This window comes from Xiphophorus hellerii, chromosome 9 (genome assembly GCF_003331165.1).
Source record: "Xiphophorus hellerii strain 12219 chromosome 9, Xiphophorus_hellerii-4.1, whole genome shotgun sequence".
NCBI lineage: Eukaryota > Metazoa > Chordata > Actinopteri > Cyprinodontiformes > Poeciliidae > Xiphophorus > Xiphophorus hellerii.
In genome coordinates, this window is record NC_045680.1 from 21,745,790 (window position 1) to 21,764,357 (window position 18,568).

The window sequence follows — 18,568 nt, forward strand, 5'->3', positions numbered from 1 at the left end:
TCTTGTCTCTTCTTTGTGTCTGTGTTTAGGTAATTTAGACCTAACATTTGGTTTTCTACTTTTAATAAACCTGTGAAACTTTTTTCAGTATTGCAAGTCAAGTTTATTTGCACAGTAGGTTCCAGAAACAAGGCAGTTCCCAATTATGAAACAAGCAATAAATGTTACATCTTGCCAAAAGCCATCTTCAAGAAAATATACATCAAATAAATTGATCAATGTTCCACTTACTAATAATCAGAAGCAGATCTAAACAGGTGGGTTTTAAGCCTGGATTTAAAGGAATTCAGTGTTCCAGCGTCTTTGTGGTTTTCTGAACGTTTGTTCCAGGTTTATGGTGCTTCTCCCATGTATGTCGAATTTTGAGGAACAAAAAAAAGCGAAACAAGTTAACACATTTCTTAAAAAATGTATTAACTTATAAAAATAAATAAATAAATAAATAAAGGCTGTAACAAAAAACGTGGATAACTGTGAATACTTTCTGGATACACTGTACCTCACCTGTTTTAAAACTCTTATCTGACGGTCCATACGGCAGTACATTTCCTATTACCAACAGTGCCGTTGGTGCAGGAATCATTAGGCTAACACTGAATGGAAACCAACATCAAACAGTCACTGAAAGGCAGCCAGCTGCCTGACCTGACATAAAGGCCTGTGTGTATTTTGGCAGGTGGTTTTGGGATAAAAAACCTGACGTGTCTCTGATAAGAAATGGGTCTGTGCGTGCGCCACGTTGTCAAAAAGAAGCCCGGCTGCTGGATCAACCCTTCATTCATTCTTCTTTTCCAAGAGACGGAGGACGACACCCGAGGTCAGCCATGTCTGGACTTAACGCATCACTTGGGTACTTTCTGTCGGTGGTGATTTCCGCGGTCTTGGTCCAAACGCTATTCAGAAAATGGCCTCGGTTTAGCTTTGTGTCCGAGTTCGCCGCCTCCTTCATGCTGGTGGCCTGCTGGCTGGAGATACAGACCATCGTGGAGGTGGGCCAGTGGGCCGGGGGCCTGGGCCAGGACGTGACCGTGACCATGCTGTTTGTGTTGCTGCTAACTCACGGCGTGCTCTGCGCCGGAACGTCGGGGAATCCCAGCCTGGTCGTGCAGAAGTTCCTGCAGCTGGAGGCCGGCGCTCTGCCCACGGCGCTCGCTGTCACGGCCCAGTTCGCCGGGGCTCACCTGGGCCTGCTGGCAGCCAGGTACTACTGGAGCCTGGAGTTGACCGACATGCACATGATCAAAAACCTCATGTCGAGAGAATGCAGCACGTCCCTGCTGGTCTCCGTGGCTCAAGGCTTTTTTACAGAGTGTGCCTGCGCGCTCCTCTTTCATCTCATCCAGTTAAATCTGAGACGCAGATCGGCTCTGATCCGGGTACCCCTGATCGCAGTTCTACTCACTTTCTTCTCTCATGTCGGTGAGTCTGTTCTAACTTCTTTATGCTTATTGGAAGGGATGGGAAGTAGGAGTGTCCCGATCCAATATTAATATCGGATTGGGATATGAGCATTGGAATAAATCGACTTGCATCTCCGATAAAAGCATTCTGCTCCGTCATCTTTATCCAGCGCTTGTATCTCAAACGAAGACCCATTGCTTAATAACAAAAGGGTCAGTTCAGTTGTTCTCATACCTATTGTTGTAGACCACTGTTCTCATGTGTAATATCACTTGATGAAGTCTTTTCTAACATTCTACACTACAAAATAAGTAATAAAAGTATGTACGATTCATGCCGACGTTGTAGCTGATCAATTATCAGTACCAGCCATTGCTCAAACTTGCAATATTGCTATTGCATCGGAACTGGAAAAAGTTGCATCGGGACACCCCTACTACGAAGCATCAAATCTGGTTTTATTCAAACGTTTTAAGTCTTTCACATTCAAAAAAAGCTAAACAGCTAATGTCCTGACTTATCCGTTCTATTTCCCAGCCAGGAGCTACACCTCTGCTTTCATGAACCCATCTCTGGCTTATGGACTCACCTTCCACTGTCCTGGATTTACCTTCAAAGAGTATGCAGTGGTCTACTGGCTGAGCTCTCTCACAGGTATGTCACATTACTCAACACCAAACGGTGCGTTCGTGTGTGTGTCGCAGTCTGTTAACAGTTTCTTTAAAAATTGCTTGTTTCCCAGGAATGATGTTGGCTCTTCTCCTTTACATGGGTCACATTCCCAAGCTTTTTGCCAAGAACCTTCTGTATTTCCAGAAGACACGCTTCAGAGTGCCGAAAGGAGACAAACCGGAAAAGAAGAAAAAGTGACAGATGGTAATAGAAAAAAAAGACTATTACAAGAAATGGTCAATGCTAATAAGAGGTTTACTTTAACTGAACAGCAAAGGATGCATTATGTGAAATATTTGGAAAAAATGTAAAAACAATAAATGTAGCTTCAACTTTGTTTATATTTAGACAAAAAAAAAACTTGTGGAAAAAATGCGCAATTTGCAGCATGTATTCAGTGAAATAAATTAAAAAATATATATATATTAGCCACTGTATTTATCCAAAGTATGCTTTCTATTTTAAAACAAAACAAAACAACCTATGTGCTGGTAGAACTCTGAGCAGCATGTGTTTTCGAAGACTGGGACCCATCAGCTTTTGGGCATTTGGGCTGATTTTTAGCTGAAGGGCCTGGATCTGCAAGAAAGGGTGCAAACGTTCCAAAAATTATTTTAGTAATAAAATTCTAAAAATAAAATTTTACCAATAAAAGCGTGAATTCTTTTTTTTTTTTTTTTTTTTTAAGAAGAAGGAAAACAAAAAGTTTGCTTATTCACCAGATTGTTTCCGCTGCTCCAGCTGTGCCTCGGGTCGGTCCGCCCACAAACAATGATCTGGATTATTCAGTAGATTCTTGGTCTGGCCGCAGCCGAGACACCTCACTACAGTAAAGCGATTCTTTTTGTTTTTTCCTAATCAAAGTGAGAAAACAGGAATTTATTACTCAAAACTACTGAACAAAGATTAAAAATAAAAGTCAACAACGTCACTGAAATGACTGTCTGCCTTACTCCGCTGTCTTGTTGTGGCAGTAACACCGGGGATGAGCAGTGACCAGCATTTCTTACACACAGTTCTCTTCACTGATGGGTCTCTGCAGGAAAATGAGTTCAAATGAAATAAAGTCACAATTTAAAATTCTCTCTGGATGCTGCTCTCCTGCCTGCCGGGGAGTTTATGCCTGCAGGCATTTCTAGGATTATTTTATTTTATTTTTATAGCCTGTCCAATTGTTTTTAGGTACTTGATTTTTTGTTTGTTTTGAGTAAATCTAACAAATGAAAAGCTATACCATTTACAGTTTTTCTAAAAAGAATGACTGTCCAATTAAGTTTCTACACATACAGTGCTTTCTTTTCTTTGTCAAATGCCATTCAGAAAGTTAGGCTTTTAGGTAGGCATCAAGTTATACAACTTATAATGTAATCTCACTCGGGAGATTATGCCCATTTATGAAGAGAGGCAATATAATATTTGCTCAATGCTATTATTTAGAGCTGCTGTGCATAAACTTAAAAATGATACAATTAAAAACAAACATGTTTTTAATCAACTCAAAGGTCTATTAGTTGTTTTTTTTTTTTGCCAAAATATATTTATACATGCAAAAAGTCAATTGATTTAACACAATACTGCATGTTTGTTTTTAATAGATACAAAATTGGTGCGACTTTAAAATGCTAGAAAAACCCCTTCAATATTTAAACAACAGACATTATCTTGATGTCATTTGAAAAATTATTTTCTTTCAAATGTAAGTAACCATTTAAACATAAACACTTTATCAAAAGTATTGATAAAGTAAGGAATAAATTACAAATTTCAACATTATTTAAAAAGTTGCTACATCGCAAGGAAGTGACGACATTCACCCTTTCCTTCAAAATAAAACCATATTGCTAAAGCTACGTGTCTACCTACTGCCTGAGAACCAGCCGTCTTGCTATCGTTTTCTGTGTGAAGCAGTAGAACCGAGCCAACTCCACGTTGTTTGGGTTTTGAGATAAGACACAGTGCGCAGCCTGAGGAGACACAAAAAACCGGAGACGCCGTCATTTACACCCAATGAGCAAAGTAGCTAACATGTGACTGCTAGCGGCGGCTCGTCAAAACTTTCCCCCACCTGGTACAGGTAGTTCAGTCTTTCGTAGGCTTCTCTGTCTTTCAAATGTACCGCCATTACTAATCCAGGTGTCAAACGGACATTACCGGCGCTCAACTTCGTAGCATCCGAGTTTGGAGCTTCTTACTCCGACGATGGATTTCCGACTGTGCCCTTCAGAATAAAAGCGCCACAGTTCCTGAATAACATAAGAGGCGTGTCCTAGCTGAACACGAACCGAAGGTTGCCGAACTCTAGCTTGCCGTGTGGGCTCGGCAGAGATGGGAACTTTTTACACAAACACATATATGTGGCGCCCCCTGAAACATTTTGTAAAATTACCTTGTTTTTATTCTTTCAGGTACAAGAATTCGGATACGTTACATTTTTGGATCAGTTACTCAATTTAGCAAAATATCACAATTTGAATTTTGTGGATGGCTACTTATTACTACCACAGGAATAACACTTTATTAAGGAAATAACGCTTTTGATTTATATAATCTATAATTTTGGGTTAGTGCACGCCACCTATTTACAGAGCTGATTCCATCATCTGATCAGATTCTTGTAAACAGAATTTAAATATTAATAATCTCTTAGTTTTCACACAAATAATCTCACCACCAATTAATATTAAAACCAGTTGTATTTATTTGTGTGTGTTGACAAAGACTAAACAAATAGTTTATTGTCTGCAGTTTAAAAAAAAAAAATCTAATTAGCATTTGGTAACTGGTTCTCCAGCTACACAAAAAATACACAACCCTTGTGTGAGAAAAGTCCACTTGTTTAGTCTGGAAGAACACAAAGGACAGAGTTCAACATACGATACTCATTTTAATAGCAACAGAGAATAAAGTATAAACCCTGTCAATCTAACATTTAAATGCCTGCAAGGTGTGCCTCTGCCATCAGGACACTACAGATGCAGGGGGGAGGAACTGGTACAGTAGATCTGTCAGCTAAAGAACATCACAATCACAGCACATGGTCATGATGAATAATGCACTGAAACGTTTCCTATAAAACCGAGACGAGAAATCTCCACACGACATGGGTCTACTGGGAAACAGAACTTCCACTGAATGAGACGATATGGACCAGGAGACGGGAGTGGACCGGCGGGGGACGAACATGAAATTCAAGTATCAAAATAACTACGATACTGACAGGCTGAAAATGTCAATTATAAAGGTAGTAAAAATCATGGGAAACACAAGACGGACACAATCAACAATACATTAGGCAACATTTTGCATTTGTTTAAGGCAGTTGATTAAAAAAAACAACAACAAAAAAAACAAACTAAACTAGGCGCCTTCTTCATTCCAAGTTAAATACAAGCCTAGTTTTAACATGTCACCAGTTTTGATGTACAAAAATGAACTACGCCTGACTCTGTAACTAAGCACTTTAGTTTGACTTGTCATTTGACGGTAAGAGTTCGTGCTGACAGCGGTGGGGAGGGGGTTGTGCTCCCGGTTTTGGTCTTCACAGTGAGGTTCGTCAGGGCTTACAAGGCTGGTGCATCAAGGCTGGCAAGTCACTCTCAGCCTATTGTCTGGCACGAAATCTAAACGGTTGGCACATTATCTGTGCACAGCATAAGTAAGGCAGGAGGGGGTCGGCTGGGCTTCGTCCGTTAACGAGTGCCCTTCATGGCGTCCTTGGCTGCCAGGATGAGAGGCGTGAGACTGGAGAGCGGCTTCGCCAGCTTCAGGAACGGATGCTGAGCGGCAACGATACAAATTGACAGCAAGATCAGAAAAAATACTGTAAAAAAAAAACAACACATAAAATAATGACTGTTTTTACCTGTAAGAGCTCTTTGCCTCCGCCTCTCTTCTCTACATCCATTTCCAGACAGCGGTTCAGGAAGTCTCTGAAAACCGGAGACAGCTTCTCTGGATTCTGGAGCTCGGGTGTGCCGTTTGTGGCAATCAGATATAATGCCTGGCAAAGTGTTTGAGATGAGAGAAAAGCCTTACTGTTATGTCAGTTTAAGGTTTTTATTGAGACTTCATGTGATGGAAAACGTAGTTGTGAAGTGCAGGGAAGATGGTTTCGCAATTATTTTACCATCAAACATCTGAAAAGCGTGGTGTGCATTATTCGGATGCCCTTCAATAAAATCCAGTGTAACCCAACTGCCTTCAAAAGACAGTCAAATTCCTTGTTCATGCACACAAACTTGCTCAATAAAGGTGATTCTTAAGGTAAAAACGTTAGCATATCCGTGTGTTAAAATGGCCCAGTCAAAGTCCAATTAAATTTAACTGAGAATATTTGTTGTTCACAGATGCCAACCATGCAATGTGACTGAGCTCCAGCCATTTTTCATTTGCAGCTCGAACTGCAGTGAAAGGTGTCCTCACAAAGAATTGAAGGTTGTGGCTGAAAACAAATGTACGCCACACATTTTAGATTTCTGATTTGTGATGATGTTGAAACCTGTTTTATTTTCCAATTCCAAACCAATTCAATAATCTAAAACCAATTCAAAATTCTTGATTAAGTCACAGTTCGCTTTTCTTCCACTACACAAGAGTTCCAGTCGTACCGAAAAAACGTAAGATGAATCAAATCATCTTATGTGATGTTTTTATCACATAAGATGTGATAAAAGTTTTTTTTATTTTGAAGGCAATAGTTACTCTGAATATAGAGAACAAAGTTTCTTGTGCTATAATGTTGATTGATTCAAGTCAAAAAGCTGCAGCTGATCAAAGACCATGTTAAAACGCAAATCAACTTTTAATACTCCACCCTACGTCACCAGCATTTCTTTGTACTCACTCGTAGTGGGTTCTCGTTCAGGTAGGGGGGCTCGCCTTCAACCATCTCAATGGCCATGATACCAAGTGACCAAATGTCTACTTTTGGCCCATAAGCCTTTCGGGTCACCACTTCGGGGGCCATCCAGTAGGGCGTGCCCACCATAGTGCTGCGCTTGCTCTGCTCAGGAGTGATCTGGGCACAGAAGCCGAAATCGGCTGCCGGCGAAAGAAGGAGGACATGTTTGTTTGTTTTTTTCCCCTTCCAGGCTAAAGAACGAAGCTGCTTGTAAGGAAGTCGTACTTACTCAGCTTTACAGAACCATCCATCCCCAGCAACACGTTATCACTTTTGATATCTCTATGAATGACTTGGTTAGCGTGTAGGAAATCCAAAGCTTGTAAACACTGGAATCGAGAAGAGGGTGGAAAAAGATTGTTAAGACGGGTTAACCTTCTGCGCGGCGTAGGACTTTCTTTAAATTTGCCGGAAGCGGGACGAGTGAGGACCACCTCTCTGCAGACGGCAGCTATCTGAGGCTCGTCCATGCAGGTTTCTGTGACGACGTCCGTCAGCGACCCGCCAGCCAGATACTCCATCACCACAAACAGCTCCTCCCCCATCAGGAAGCTGAAAACAACGACATTTGGGGTTTAAAAGGATTCCCCCCCGCCCCCAAGTGGCACATTATTAAACACCCAAAGTATGTTAAAGTTTAATCTCACCTGTCCAGGAAGTTGACAATATTGGGGTTCTTCAGCTCCTTCATCACCAAAATCTCGTTGATGATTAGCTCCTTTTTGGGTTGCTTCTGTAGATTGATCTGTTTGATGGCCACCTGACAAAATGAGCAACCACAGCTTTAATGTGGAAGTTCATGGTGAGATTGGGTTCAATGTAAACCAAACGCCTGTCATTGGAAAGTGCACAAAGAAAAAAATATTTCTCTATAGATTCACTACCAATAAGATTTCTGAAGCATAAAAGGTGATTTTCTTACTAATTTGGCTTCCTTAAATTACCGTTGCAAGTAAACCTTTTACTGAGTCATCCTTCAGTTTGGTTAATAATAGAAAAAAATTACACATTTCGTTTTTTTGAGATTCTATTACCTCCTGTCCTGTTGCGACATCAATGGCGGTGAATACTGTTCCTGATGCCCTGCAAAAAGTGTAAATGGACCGCTTTAGACACATTTTAGGCAACAATCCACTCATATTTGAAATTTAGTCAAATAAAACAATGAAAAACTGAAGTAAAATGCTCAATTTAGATTACCAGGTTCCAAAATAAGAAAAATACACATTTATTTTAACAAATGAAAGCCACAATGCAGAAGCTGTGTGTGAAAACGTTAACCCACACTATGATTCAAAAGCCACTTGAACCACTTGTGAAAACAAATGGCTGCAGAAAGAAGTGACCCACTTCTCTATGTGAGAAATTCTGACCTATAATAAGTGTGGCCAATATTATCAAGCGAAATGTGCCTGCATTAAAGTGACATGGCTGAGAAACTAATTTAATATATATGAATTAAAACAAAACAAAAAGGAACTGAAATCAGGCGGAGAGCAGAAGAGCTGAGCGAGCTACGAGTAGTTTTTTATGTTTATATTTTAATTATTGTCTACATTTGTACGAATTATTCTGTGTTTTTATAATTTGTAATGTAAATATAATGTACAGTTTTGTAAATTATTTCAAAGACAAGGCAATGAAGATCTTGCATACTTGTTATAATGAACAGCCCATTGTTTTATGAGCAGTTTGAGAAAAAACTAAGTCATTATTTTTAACATCAGACTTTGTATGGCCATTAAAGCTTCTGTATATATAACCTTTTATAAATGTTTTTTTTTTTTTACATGTTTAATAAAACTGTCATCATATTGTGACATTACAACATAAAATAGGTAATATGTGGAAAAAAAAAATAATCAAGCTTCTCTGCACCCTCCCTGTGGTCCTACTGCCATCTGCAGAAATGCACAGCTCCCAGTCAGAAACAACAAATCAGAACCAGGAGGAGGGTCTTGGTGTTGTCAAACATGCTTGTGTACGCACTGCTCTATGTGCTAATGGCTGAAAAACAACTTACCGTCACAGGAAATCTGTTTACCCACCCTCATCGGAGGCTATGCTAACTAGCCTGAGCATTAACAACAGGTTCTAAACAACAAACTAAGGTTGAGGGCGTTCATGTTGGAACTCGGAAAACTAGATGGACTTGCTTAATGCCGTGTCAATGACAACTACCAAGTTATTGATTCAAACACCAACGGAATATATTCACAAACAGCGATAGCAATATGCTATCTGTGTAACTAGCTTAATGAGGTACAAACCATTACACGTACACATAGTTAATTTGAGCAACCTTGACAGCAGCCATATTGGATAATGAACGTAGGGAAGTATAGGTACCCTTATTTATTCATTTGGTGTTCTGTTTGAGTTTTCTTCAACTTTGAAATTTTGACTTTCAAGTAAAACTCGAAAGCATCACTATTTACAAACGTAGCAGCTAATGTTAACCTCATTAGAATCTACAGCTACAATTACGCCAATACAGCAAAAGACGTAAAAACTCGTCATACTTGTATGGTAGACAAATTCCTTCATCGCATGGTAGAAACGTGGGATGAAAGATTTTGCGCGACACCTCGGAACTTACCCCTGGCCAATTTTTTCATATCTTGTGTACTTCTTCTTGGGATCTCCGATGCTTACTATGGTTCCTGTGAGCCACATCACAAACATCATGAGAAAGATGAAGAGACCTGTAGGTAGGAGAAGTATGTAGTTTGGCAATAACTCACTCAGTTTGTCCATGATCTCCTCGTCCGTCATCTTGGTCTTCCTTTTCGGTCTGTCTGCAGACTTAGAGGCAGCATCCCCATCTGGACACGTACTTGGAGCAGGAATGGGGTCAATTACAGAGCGGGTGTACATCTGGAAGGTTGACCAAATACATAATGAAATAAACTTTTGTAGCTGAAAAGTTAAACGAGATCAAGAACAAAACACCAAAGGTGGCCGATTTTCTTTCCACAGACTCATGGGTGGTGACTTACACTCTTTGTATGTTCTGGTCTTGGAGCCACGATAGGGGGCGGAATTTCATCGTCGTCGTCGTCGTCAATGTCTTTGATGTTCGGAGATGAGGGTTCGGAGCTTTTTTTCACAGGCTTATTCGAAATAAAAGCAACGTTTATTCAGCTTCAGAACACAGAGAGCAGCACTAAAGCTGGAGACGAGCGTTAAAAACAAGTCTGAATTACTTACAGACTGAGGTCCTGCAGGGAAGGCCTCTTTTTCTGTGTAAAGAAAACCACAAAAATTAGAGTTTTTTTTTTTTTCCATCGCCACAGAAAGTACTCCAAGCTCGGTGCTGCTTTTTCCCCCCAATTGGTATTTTATAATCAGCTGAGCTTCATTTTTATTCTGAGCAGGACTCAACTGGACTGTATTGTTGTTGGATCTGACGCATTGTGTGTTTCGTCTTTCTTTGACTTGATCGTGGAAAGGTTAAAAGTGACCAAAATAAATGAATTTAATTTAATTTCTCACCAGAGGACGAGAAGCTGAGGTACTTCTGGCGGCCGTTGCCCGTAGAGTCGTAAAACTTAAGGGCGTCAAGAACAGCCTGTGGGTTTTTCTTCTGCTCCGACTTGGTGATGTTTGAGGTCTGCAGCAGTCGAGCCCATTGCTCTGGCATGCCCTACGTATGAGTCAAACAAAACATAACAGAAGTTCACACACGATGCAGACAGTGAGTTTCAACAAGACTGACCAAACAGTGAAAACTCACCGTGAACTCCCCCGTAACGGCATCAAACCCGACGTGTATGGTGTGCTCGAAATCAGAGGGCGGCGAGATCTCCGGTCGCTCTTTGTCTCTATCTTTTTTCCTACCTACGTAAAATGAAAAGAAACCAAATCTTTAATTAATTGAAACCACACGTTTTACCACGACCGCATCTTTGGATTAAGCTTCTCATCAAGTTTCAAACCCTGGACTTCACCTTTTTCGGCCCCCGACAGGATGGACATGATGCCTTTCCGCTGTTTCCTTTCTTCGGGCACAGACGGCAGCGGTTTGTGGTTGGCCGAGAACGAGTCTTTGCCGGCACCGGTACCAAAAATGGTGCTTCCTGACCGCACCGGAGGGGCGGGGGGCTTGTCCTCGGGGTCTCCGTTATCGCACATTGTAGAGAGGTGGACGTGTGCCGCGCGGGGCAGAGCAGGCAGCCAAACAAGAAGTGGTTCAGAATTGAGATGAGCGAGCAAGGGAGGCAAGACTCACATCAGAAGGGGCGTTAGTGTTCACATGAATAAGAGACGAAGCACCGAGAGGCACCTGGGAAGAAGTTTAATTATTGTTAGAACAGAAAATGACTATTAAAAGTTCTAAATACAGCAGAGGATGTCTATAAACTGCACCAGAGTCACTTTTTCTTGTTAAACATTCCCATTTATGTTGTCACTTAAGCCATGAAAGTATAAACTTAAGCATCCACAGCTCCTGCCAAGCTGAAACCACAAATTTAACAAAGTAGTGCATAATTGTGAAGAGGAAAAGAAGAAGATGCATGCATTTCAAAAACCTTCTACAAAATAAGAGTTTTACAAGTGTGGTATGCATTTATATACTGCCCTGTTAGTATCGACATAACTACCTTTTGTTGCAAATACAGCTCAAATTACGATTTCTATCTGTTTTGCACATCTGCAGCCTGAAGGTTTAGCTCATTCCTCTTCGCAAAATATCTCTCAAGTTGTGACAGATTTCATAGAGCGATTTTGGGAAATCTCTGAGATGTCAAGACTTGCCACAGATTTTCAATTCACTGTTCCTGCTGACAAAAATAACCCCAACTTTCCCACAGCTTGATGCTGCCACTACCATTAAATTACTCACAGTGAACTCCATTTGTGAAGTTAATTGTTCCACTGGATCTGTATTTGAACAAATGCGGCTGAATACTAATGATCGTCATACTATTAAGAGTTTGATTTGTCTTTTGTCTGCTGCATTGCCTTCCTTTCCTTATTCATTTTTTATTATTCATTGTTCTTTTAGATGATTTGGACTACGAGTGTGCGATAACATCTATCTGTCGTGTTGCTCCATCTCTTGAGGTTTTAATAAAGCCCAATGTTGCATGAGTAAGTGTATAAACTTAATGGCATGTGCAATCAGTGTGGCCTCCTCTTTATATAGCCAAACGTTCTCTAATTTTAACCTGAAATGTAAACAATTACTGTATGTTGAAAAGAGCAACATAGTTTCTACAGTTTCATTGGAAGAAACTACAAATTAATGCAAAGTAAATGCGTCTAATGCAAAATAGACGTCCTGATTAGTATGAAAACATTGCAAGCTACTCCTTCTTTATGTCCTGCTCTGTAAAGCTGACACCTAGCAGCTCCTTATTTGATATTTCGTCTCCGCCTTGGCAGACTCTCCAGTTATATGCGTGTTTCCACCATTTTAATTGTCTCTAAATGCTATTTAATTGAGCACCAACAGGGGCGTTAGCAGGCTAACGTTAGCATTCACCGCTTGACCAACAAGTGTGCTAGCTAAGAGTTATGCTTAGCATGACATGCTACACCAGCTCTTTTAAACCTAACGTGGTTAAAAGCTGTCAAGCTGACGCTAATGATTAACCAAAGTACAGCTCGAAACTTTCCGTCATTAATTTGGAGTTTTAACAACCCAACACAGGATATGGGAAAGGCCAAAGTGGCTCCTGCGAAATATTCCCAACTAGCGGGCTAACGGAGACGACGCAGAAGCGGCGGAGCTCACCGGAGTTTTCACACCGCTTCAACTCGACTCCCGGACAATCCCCGACGGTTTGGGAAAACGAGGACAAAATCCACTAAAAATCCTCCCGACGAAACATTTGGGTTCTGGCTGCTACACCGTGTGCGCAAACACCTTAGTAAAAAATCGGAGTCCAACTATTTACAGTTCCAACTTTTCATCAGTCTTTTCGGCCCTGGGATAACTCCGCTATGGCGCAGGGGGGAAGCGGAACTACCGACCCAGCCCTGGCCCCTTCAGTGAGGCAACGCTTCCAATGAATGGAGTGAGGGGGAAAGTTAGCCATCAGGGGGGGTCTCCAGGCATTAGATCATCCGTTCAACACAAAGATACTCAGCACTTCAAACACTGAATTCCCCCAAAAAACAAAGAAAAAAACCACTTAGGAAAAAAAAAATACTGAAGCTGAAACTGAAGTTTTACATAATTACATATATTTCATCACAACTGGAGATCTCTTCTAAGGGGTTTGAGTTGAAATTATACTATTCCACACCTTTATGTTTCACATGTTTATTTCATCAACGTTAGCAATTATTCTGACATGTAAAGCAAATATAAGATTTACATATTTTATTTATCTAAAACATCCTTTGTAGCTCTAAACATTCTTTATTTCTGTTTCCCAACTGCTTAAACAACAACACAAGTTATCTTTTGATAATGTCTGAGCGAAACTTCAATTTCATATCAAAAAAATGAATTTAAAAAAAATCTGTAAAACCATTGAGTCGCATTACGCTCCTCTGGGAGAGTTTGAGATGTGGATACCTGGGATTCTTTCACAACAGATACAGATCTGTTTTGCATTTACAGCACGCAGCTAGGATGATCCTGGTCCCAGACACGACTGCTCCACATTATAACCCCGTTTAGAACAAGTCCTGTTGACTGTTGCAGCTTAAACGATTCGATGTTTCAACATGTATTTAGACAACGCCACACAGCAGGCCATAGTGGCAAGAAGAGTCCCACCGCAGACGAGCATCGTCGCTGACCCGTCACCAACCGGTAACATGACACTGACGGTGCTGGACTCCTAAAGGAAGCAAGATATATTTTGAATGAGAAAGAGGGAGATTTGAACAGTAGGGTTGTTTCTTTCTTTTTTGTTAAAATGATTTGTAAAGATTTAGAGAAAAAAAACGCACCTGCTGCAGAGGTTGTTTCACCCATGAGCATGTGCTGGAATTGCTGACAGTGCATGGAGCGTCCACTACAGAGTGAGACTCAAATCTGCGAAGATCTGAGCCTGGAATGGAGGAAATGACCAAATCGGTTTGATTAAAAGTTGCACTGTCTGTTCAATATGGAAAACAAATCCTCCCTTTGAGTTTCTTCTATAGAGGGAAAACAAGGGCATAATCAAGACATCTTCAACACAAACATTGCCGATTTAGATCAGATAATAAATTGTATGTTTGCACCAAGCAATCACCCAAAGATTGAAATCAAACAATATTTCCTTGATTAGCTCTTATTGGTAGGTCAAATACTAACTCATGAATTTTTTTTTTACTAAATAAATTATTAAAAACACTAAAAATGTCCACACTTTTCAATCTATAATTGCACCATTAAACTATGATGCTCTTTTTAAACTGTATAAAAATCGAATACAGTGAAGGATTTATACTGTGATGCATAAATGAGGATCATTTTGTAAACAATGTCTTCTCTGTCAGATTCAAAACTTATACAGCTATCAAAAAAAGTGCAGCACATTTCTCTGCATTATAATTTTTGGATGGGGGGGAAAAAGAAAAATCGCCTAATCTGTCAAAACTGGAATCGGTGGGAAAACTCGAGGAAAAGATAGCCAAACAAAAACATCTGATTGGTGCATCTGTACAATTTGAGAAAGGAAAAGAAACATTAACTGTTTACATTTTTCAGTGCGCAGCAGCAGGTCAGGAGGTTCAATGTGAACAGATGCGAATGCTTCCCCAGCAAAAGAGGGCTCGTGATAGCGCCCGTGTACTGGAATTGTTAATTTTAGGAAACTGGGAGCTGATCCAGTTTGGGAGGGAAACACATAGGTAAGAAATCCAGAAGTCTTGTGAGCAGGCACTTCGAGGTCAATGGCTGAATCTAGCAATATCTTAAAGAAATGAAGACAAAGATAATTTAAAAAATATATGCAAATATGGACTTTTTAAAACCAATATACTGTGCCATGGTTGTCATGGTGTTACCTCAAAGTTGCTTTGATCACTTAGGGATGCCAGTTGATATGGATCTACAAAGACGCCATTCGGCCATCTGTAAAGCAGCAAAACGCTGGCGCCACTGAGTGCGCTTGGTCTGAGCTCCACAGTGGTTGTCACCTCCCTAAAACACAACAGAAATGAGTTCCTGAAGCCTTTTTGTCTCTTTATGACATGTATATGAATTAGAAATGACATTATGGCCACCTGCTAAATAGACAAACTGTATTTATCCCAGACTGGTTTATCACAGCAGCAGATATGAAATCATTACAACTTTTTCAAAACCTTAGCAGTAAAGTACAGTGAAGCATAAATAATATCAATAAAGAATTTCAAAGACTATTATGCTCAAAAAGATAAAATAGTACTCAAATGACATTTTTTTTTTTTTTTAAGAGATTAGATTACTATATGATGGGATGAAGGTATTAGTTGTGTGGAAAAGGTGTTAGTATTACATTCACAGCTGATTGTTGCACAAGAGTTTCTATACTGGTTGCTACACTAGAAGAGTTGTAGCAGTCCATTTGAGAGGGTTCTTCATTGCTTGTCTTGTGTGTGGTGAACGACTATTCTTAAGCATCCTACTCTCACCCACCATTTTTTATGTGCACAGTCTGCAGCAAATTTTGGAGTCAACCATTCTTATCAATTTAATCTTTTCTTGCCCAAATAGCCCTGCCCCGATGAGTCAAGACAACAACTACACACTTGAAGTTATGCTGTGCTTTTAGCGCCAAGATGTTAGCGGCAGATTTTAAAGGTGGCGCTTCAAATCTTTCATCTGTCTCATTTGTCATCCCAGATCCCCAATTGGATTGAGATGTTGGGAATTTAAAAGTTAGGGTAACACAGCAAACTTTTTGTTGAGCTCTCAAAATGTTTCTGTAGTATAGGAATAGTGTTTTTTTTTTCATAAAGGAATTTGCTATCCATTCTTGACAGCTTTGCAGCTAAATATCCAGCAAACTGCAGTTTGGATACCCTTCTATTAGGGATGCACTGATTCATTGGCACCAATCTCCTTAATTTTGGGAGATTGTTGATCGGTCGACACATACATGTAAAGTCGATCTCAGACCCCGAACTTATCTGGTACTGGACACAATCTGAATCAGCAGGTCAGACTTTTTAAAGATTGCAATTGGCGATCAGCCAGTCAACTGCCATCGGTGCATCCCTACTTTCTATGAGAACCAACATTATCTTCACAATCTCGAGCATTTTCTTGAAAAGGCATCTCAATTTTGCCTTGTCAAATGCACTTAAATCATTATGATCGCCAATTTTATCTGGTTCTGTCACATCTACTTTGAGGACAAACTGTCCACCTGCTATCATCTACAACGTAATGTGTCATGATAAAGACATATTCGCTTAACCTGCCAGTGGTCATAATGTTATGACAGGTGTATAACCAAATACCTGTGGAAGCCCTTCTTGCTAAGCTCCAGGGACACAGAGGATGATTCTAGCCACTGTTTGAGTTGATCGCAGTGCTCCTGCTCGTCTGCAAAAATGGGAGTATTATACAGATAAACATTTTATAAAGAGTTAGTAGATAGTATTTTACTGCAATTTAGTAGTTTTTTTTAAATATAGGAACTCTTGGCTTAAACTGTCCATAGTATAATGTCTTGGTCAAAGATATTTTGGTCAATTGTATTTTCGGAGACGTGCTTCACATGAGGACATGTTTTTACATTTAGGGAAAATCTTAATCTCTTTTGTTTGCAAGACATTAATCATTAGATCAGTTTCCTTGCCAAGAAAGAAGACGTCTAACTATATTACTTACCCGCTTTGTTCAAACAATAGCATTTAGATAAGCAAGCCAACACAAAAAACAATTCAAAGTACATCACAATCGCTAAAGTAAATTTTTACATGTATTTTCAAAGCATTTGAAAATACAAATACTTTGAAAATGTGCGAGGCTTTTTCCACATTTCCTAATTCAAATGTTTACGGAAGACAACATCGTAGGACCATTTTGTAGTTTTATGGAAGCCAGCATCCTGCCTGACTATAAATCCAGTCCCTCGAGTGTTTAACGTCGCTGCCAAGCTGTTATAATATACTTTGAAATGAAATAATCAGGTTTAATTAAAGTTAATTAATTCAATTTTACAACTACGGGACAGTGGCTCATATTACCTTTTTAAAAAATATTTTTGGACAGGCTTCACTAAAATCTTTGCCTAACGTAAGGCTCCTTGGTAACGCTTCCCATGAAAGGTCCTGCAATTAATCCTATAAGCATTTCTCTTCGTTTTCAATTTAGTGAACAATATTACAGCTATTATGGATTAAATCATTTACTTTCAAACTCTAAACCTCAGAAAAGGACATATTTAACCATCTTTATCGAAAACGGAAGGCGATGGGATTTCAAGCAAAGCGGTGCGGAGTGCAGTTCAATCCTCCTTCTATAGTTCTGGTTTATATCCACACCGACACCAATAAGATACGCAAAAGAATCATACCCATACGAAATTTCTTCAAACATTCTGGTAAGAGAATATTTTTCAGCAATTATATAGTTAGTATTGGAATTACAGTTTCAGGAGCAGAGTAATGAATACACTTACTTTGACAGTTTCCTGATTGAATAAAAAGATCAAAATGAGTCATGTTGCAATCGCTTTACGTTATGAATTTAAATAAATAAAAAGGTTCCTGGGTCCAAAAATAAATGTAATAATTAGCAAATGAAACAGTTATCCAATCCTTATGATAATAGCGCAATGCAAAAGTATTCATACCCCAGGAACCTTTTCATAAATATCATGTTTTTAAAAAAAAAAAAAAAAAACTTAAGTGTTTTTCACTGCCGTCGCAGCTGTGTTTTGGACTGTGTCTCTACCAGTTTTAAAATGTAAATAAAAAAAAAACCCTAGAGAGGTTTGACTGCTGTTGCTGTGCATTTGCCTCCACTGAATTAAAATCTTGATATGATCTCTGACTTCCAGACTGCGGCATGGCTGCTGAAAGATTGAAAAACCACCCAAGGCACAGGGGCTATCTGGATCAAGTGCCCCTAAACCAGCTGGAGAAACTCCACATCGTCCTGCGCGACCACATGCAGGGCCTGAGTCTGGAGAACAGCCTCGCTTCGTTCCAGCTGGACCCCGACGAGGATCTGAACAAACTGGAGGACGAGGAACTGGCCCGCAAAAAGGGACAGATGGACACACTGTTCGAGAGGAACCGCAAGCGGAAAGATGACCCGGACTTTGTGTACGACCTGGAGGTGGAGTTTGACAAATCCAAGGAAGAGAAGTGCAGCTGGGATGAAGAATCAGATGAGGACTTTTGAAACTCTGACCGCGTTAACACCTAGTAGAAATAAAGCCATCTTTCTCCTGGACACAGGGCTGGCCCAAAAGGAGGAGGGCTCGAGTGGAATTTAATTTGGGTCCCACTTCCAGTTATGTCCACTGCAATTAGTGGAGATAAACAACAAACACTCTGGCAGACATTTCAGCATAAGCTCAGATACGGTTGATAATATCAAACTAAACAGCCCCGTGTTTTAGAAAACGTACATGTCAAGCTACAACAAAACAACGTAGGATTAATAATTGAAATTTATTTGTTATAAAATACAAGACTTTTACAAAATAC

The 18,568-nt window shown here is 39.9% G+C and overlaps 5 protein-coding genes across 6 annotated transcripts; 2 read left to right on the forward strand and 3 right to left on the reverse strand.

Moving 5' to 3' along the window:
* The first annotated feature begins 824 nt into the window (after positions 1 to 824).
* aqp12 (aquaporin 12) lies at positions 825 to 2,535 on the forward strand. The gene is made up of 3 exons (XM_032571570.1): positions 825 to 1,419; positions 1,939 to 2,055; positions 2,144 to 2,535. Exons 1-3 carry the CDS (start codon positions 825 to 827, stop codon positions 2,269 to 2,271), a joined length of 840 nt encoding a protein of 279 aa, XP_032427461.1. The 3' UTR covers positions 2,272 to 2,535.
* Positions 2,310 to 4,299, reverse strand: rpp21 (ribonuclease P subunit p21). The gene is made up of 5 exons (XM_032571575.1): positions 4,139 to 4,299; positions 3,937 to 4,037; positions 3,027 to 3,109; positions 2,793 to 2,927; positions 2,310 to 2,652 (listed from the first exon to the last, which is right to left on the reverse strand). Exons 1-5 carry the CDS (start codon positions 4,193 to 4,195, stop codon positions 2,555 to 2,557), a joined length of 474 nt encoding a protein of 157 aa, XP_032427466.1. The 5' UTR covers positions 4,196 to 4,299; the 3' UTR covers positions 2,310 to 2,554.
* Positions 4,300 to 4,750: 451 nt separating this feature from the next.
* On the reverse strand, positions 4,751 to 12,964 carry pak2b (p21 protein (Cdc42/Rac)-activated kinase 2b). Of its 2 annotated transcripts, XM_032571567.1 has the most exons (15): positions 12,714 to 12,964; positions 10,924 to 11,258; positions 10,710 to 10,813; positions 10,469 to 10,619; positions 10,184 to 10,215; positions 9,973 to 10,086; positions 9,718 to 9,850; positions 9,573 to 9,636; positions 8,008 to 8,056; positions 7,621 to 7,733; positions 7,408 to 7,525; positions 7,203 to 7,302; positions 6,917 to 7,113; positions 5,936 to 6,073; positions 5,763 to 5,849 (listed from the first exon to the last, which is right to left on the reverse strand). In XM_032571567.1, exons 2-15 carry the CDS (start codon positions 11,105 to 11,107, stop codon positions 5,763 to 5,765), a joined length of 1,584 nt encoding a protein of 527 aa, XP_032427458.1. In that variant the 5' UTR covers positions 11,108 to 11,258; positions 12,714 to 12,964. The 2 variants fall into 2 exon arrangements, with proteins under 2 accessions (XP_032427457.1, XP_032427458.1); XM_032571566.1 differs by lacking the exon at positions 12,714 to 12,964 and having other exon boundaries at positions 4,751 to 5,849; positions 10,924 to 11,107.
* Positions 12,965 to 13,228: 264 nt separating this feature from the next.
* Positions 13,229 to 16,920, reverse strand: pigx (phosphatidylinositol glycan anchor biosynthesis, class X). The gene is made up of 6 exons (XM_032571571.1): positions 16,740 to 16,920; positions 16,367 to 16,451; positions 14,927 to 15,062; positions 14,619 to 14,832; positions 13,883 to 13,983; positions 13,229 to 13,770 (listed from the first exon to the last, which is right to left on the reverse strand). Exons 1-6 carry the CDS (start codon positions 16,801 to 16,803, stop codon positions 13,633 to 13,635), a joined length of 738 nt encoding a protein of 245 aa, XP_032427462.1. The 5' UTR covers positions 16,804 to 16,920; the 3' UTR covers positions 13,229 to 13,632.
* Positions 16,921 to 17,148: 228 nt separating this feature from the next.
* cep19 (centrosomal protein 19) lies at positions 17,149 to 18,567 on the forward strand. The gene is made up of 2 exons (XM_032572875.1): positions 17,149 to 17,454; positions 17,914 to 18,567. The coding sequence occupies exons 1-2, from the start codon at positions 17,325 to 17,327 to the stop codon at positions 18,258 to 18,260; spliced, it is 477 nt and encodes a 158-aa protein (XP_032428766.1). The 5' UTR covers positions 17,149 to 17,324; the 3' UTR covers positions 18,261 to 18,567.
* The last annotated feature ends 1 nt before the right edge of the window (position 18,568 follows it).

What these genes read in the sequence shown, in the direction of transcription:
- cep19 (XM_032572875.1), top strand. Translation starts at nt 17,325, where the DNA reads ATGGGATTTCAAGCAAAGCGGTGCGGAGTGCAGTTCAATCCTCCTTCT. An exon ending in AAATTTCTTCAAACATTCTG is followed by an intron (nt 17,455 to 17,913) that starts GTAAGAGAATAT and finishes TCTGACTTCCAG; the next exon opens with ACTGCGGCATGGCTGCTGAA.
- pak2b (XM_032571566.1), bottom strand. Translation starts at nt 11,107, where the DNA reads ATGTGCGATAACGGAGACCCCGAGGACAAGCCCCCCGCCCCTCCGGTG. An exon ending in TAGCTGCCGTCTGCAGAGAG is followed by an intron (nt 7,303 to 7,407) that starts GTGGTCCTCACT and finishes TCTCGATTCCAG; the next exon opens with TGTTTACAAGCTTTGGATTT. An exon ending in GGATGGTTCTGTAAAGCTGA is followed by an intron (nt 7,114 to 7,202) that starts GTAAGTACGACT and finishes TTTCGCCGGCAG; the next exon opens with CCGATTTCGGCTTCTGTGCC.
- pigx (XM_032571571.1), bottom strand. Translation starts at nt 16,803, where the DNA reads ATGTACTTTGAATTGTTTTTTGTGTTGGCTTGCTTATCTAAATGCTAT. An exon ending in AGCAAGAAGGGCTTCCACAG is followed by an intron (nt 15,063 to 16,366) that starts GTATTTGGTTAT and finishes GTTGTGTTTTAG; the next exon opens with GGAGGTGACAACCACTGTGG. An exon ending in TGAAACAACCTCTGCAGCAG is followed by an intron (nt 13,771 to 13,882) that starts GTGCGTTTTTTT and finishes TGCTTCCTTTAG; the next exon opens with GAGTCCAGCACCGTCAGTGT.
- rpp21 (XM_032571575.1), bottom strand. Translation starts at nt 4,195, where the DNA reads ATGGCGGTACATTTGAAAGACAGAGAAGCCTACGAAAGACTGAACTAC. An exon ending in TGCCACAACAAGACAGCGGA is followed by an intron (nt 2,928 to 3,026) that starts GTAAGGCAGACA and finishes CACTTTGATTAG; the next exon opens with GAAAAAACAAAAAGAATCGC. An exon ending in GGAGCAGCGGAAACAATCTG is followed by an intron (nt 2,653 to 2,792) that starts GTGAATAAGCAA and finishes CCTTTCTTGCAG; the next exon opens with ATCCAGGCCCTTCAGCTAAA.
- aqp12 (XM_032571570.1), top strand. Translation starts at nt 825, where the DNA reads ATGTCTGGACTTAACGCATCACTTGGGTACTTTCTGTCGGTGGTGATT. An exon ending in CACTTTCTTCTCTCATGTCG is followed by an intron (nt 1,420 to 1,938) that starts GTGAGTCTGTTC and finishes TCTATTTCCCAG; the next exon opens with CCAGGAGCTACACCTCTGCT. An exon ending in CTGGCTGAGCTCTCTCACAG is followed by an intron (nt 2,056 to 2,143) that starts GTATGTCACATT and finishes CTTGTTTCCCAG; the next exon opens with GAATGATGTTGGCTCTTCTC.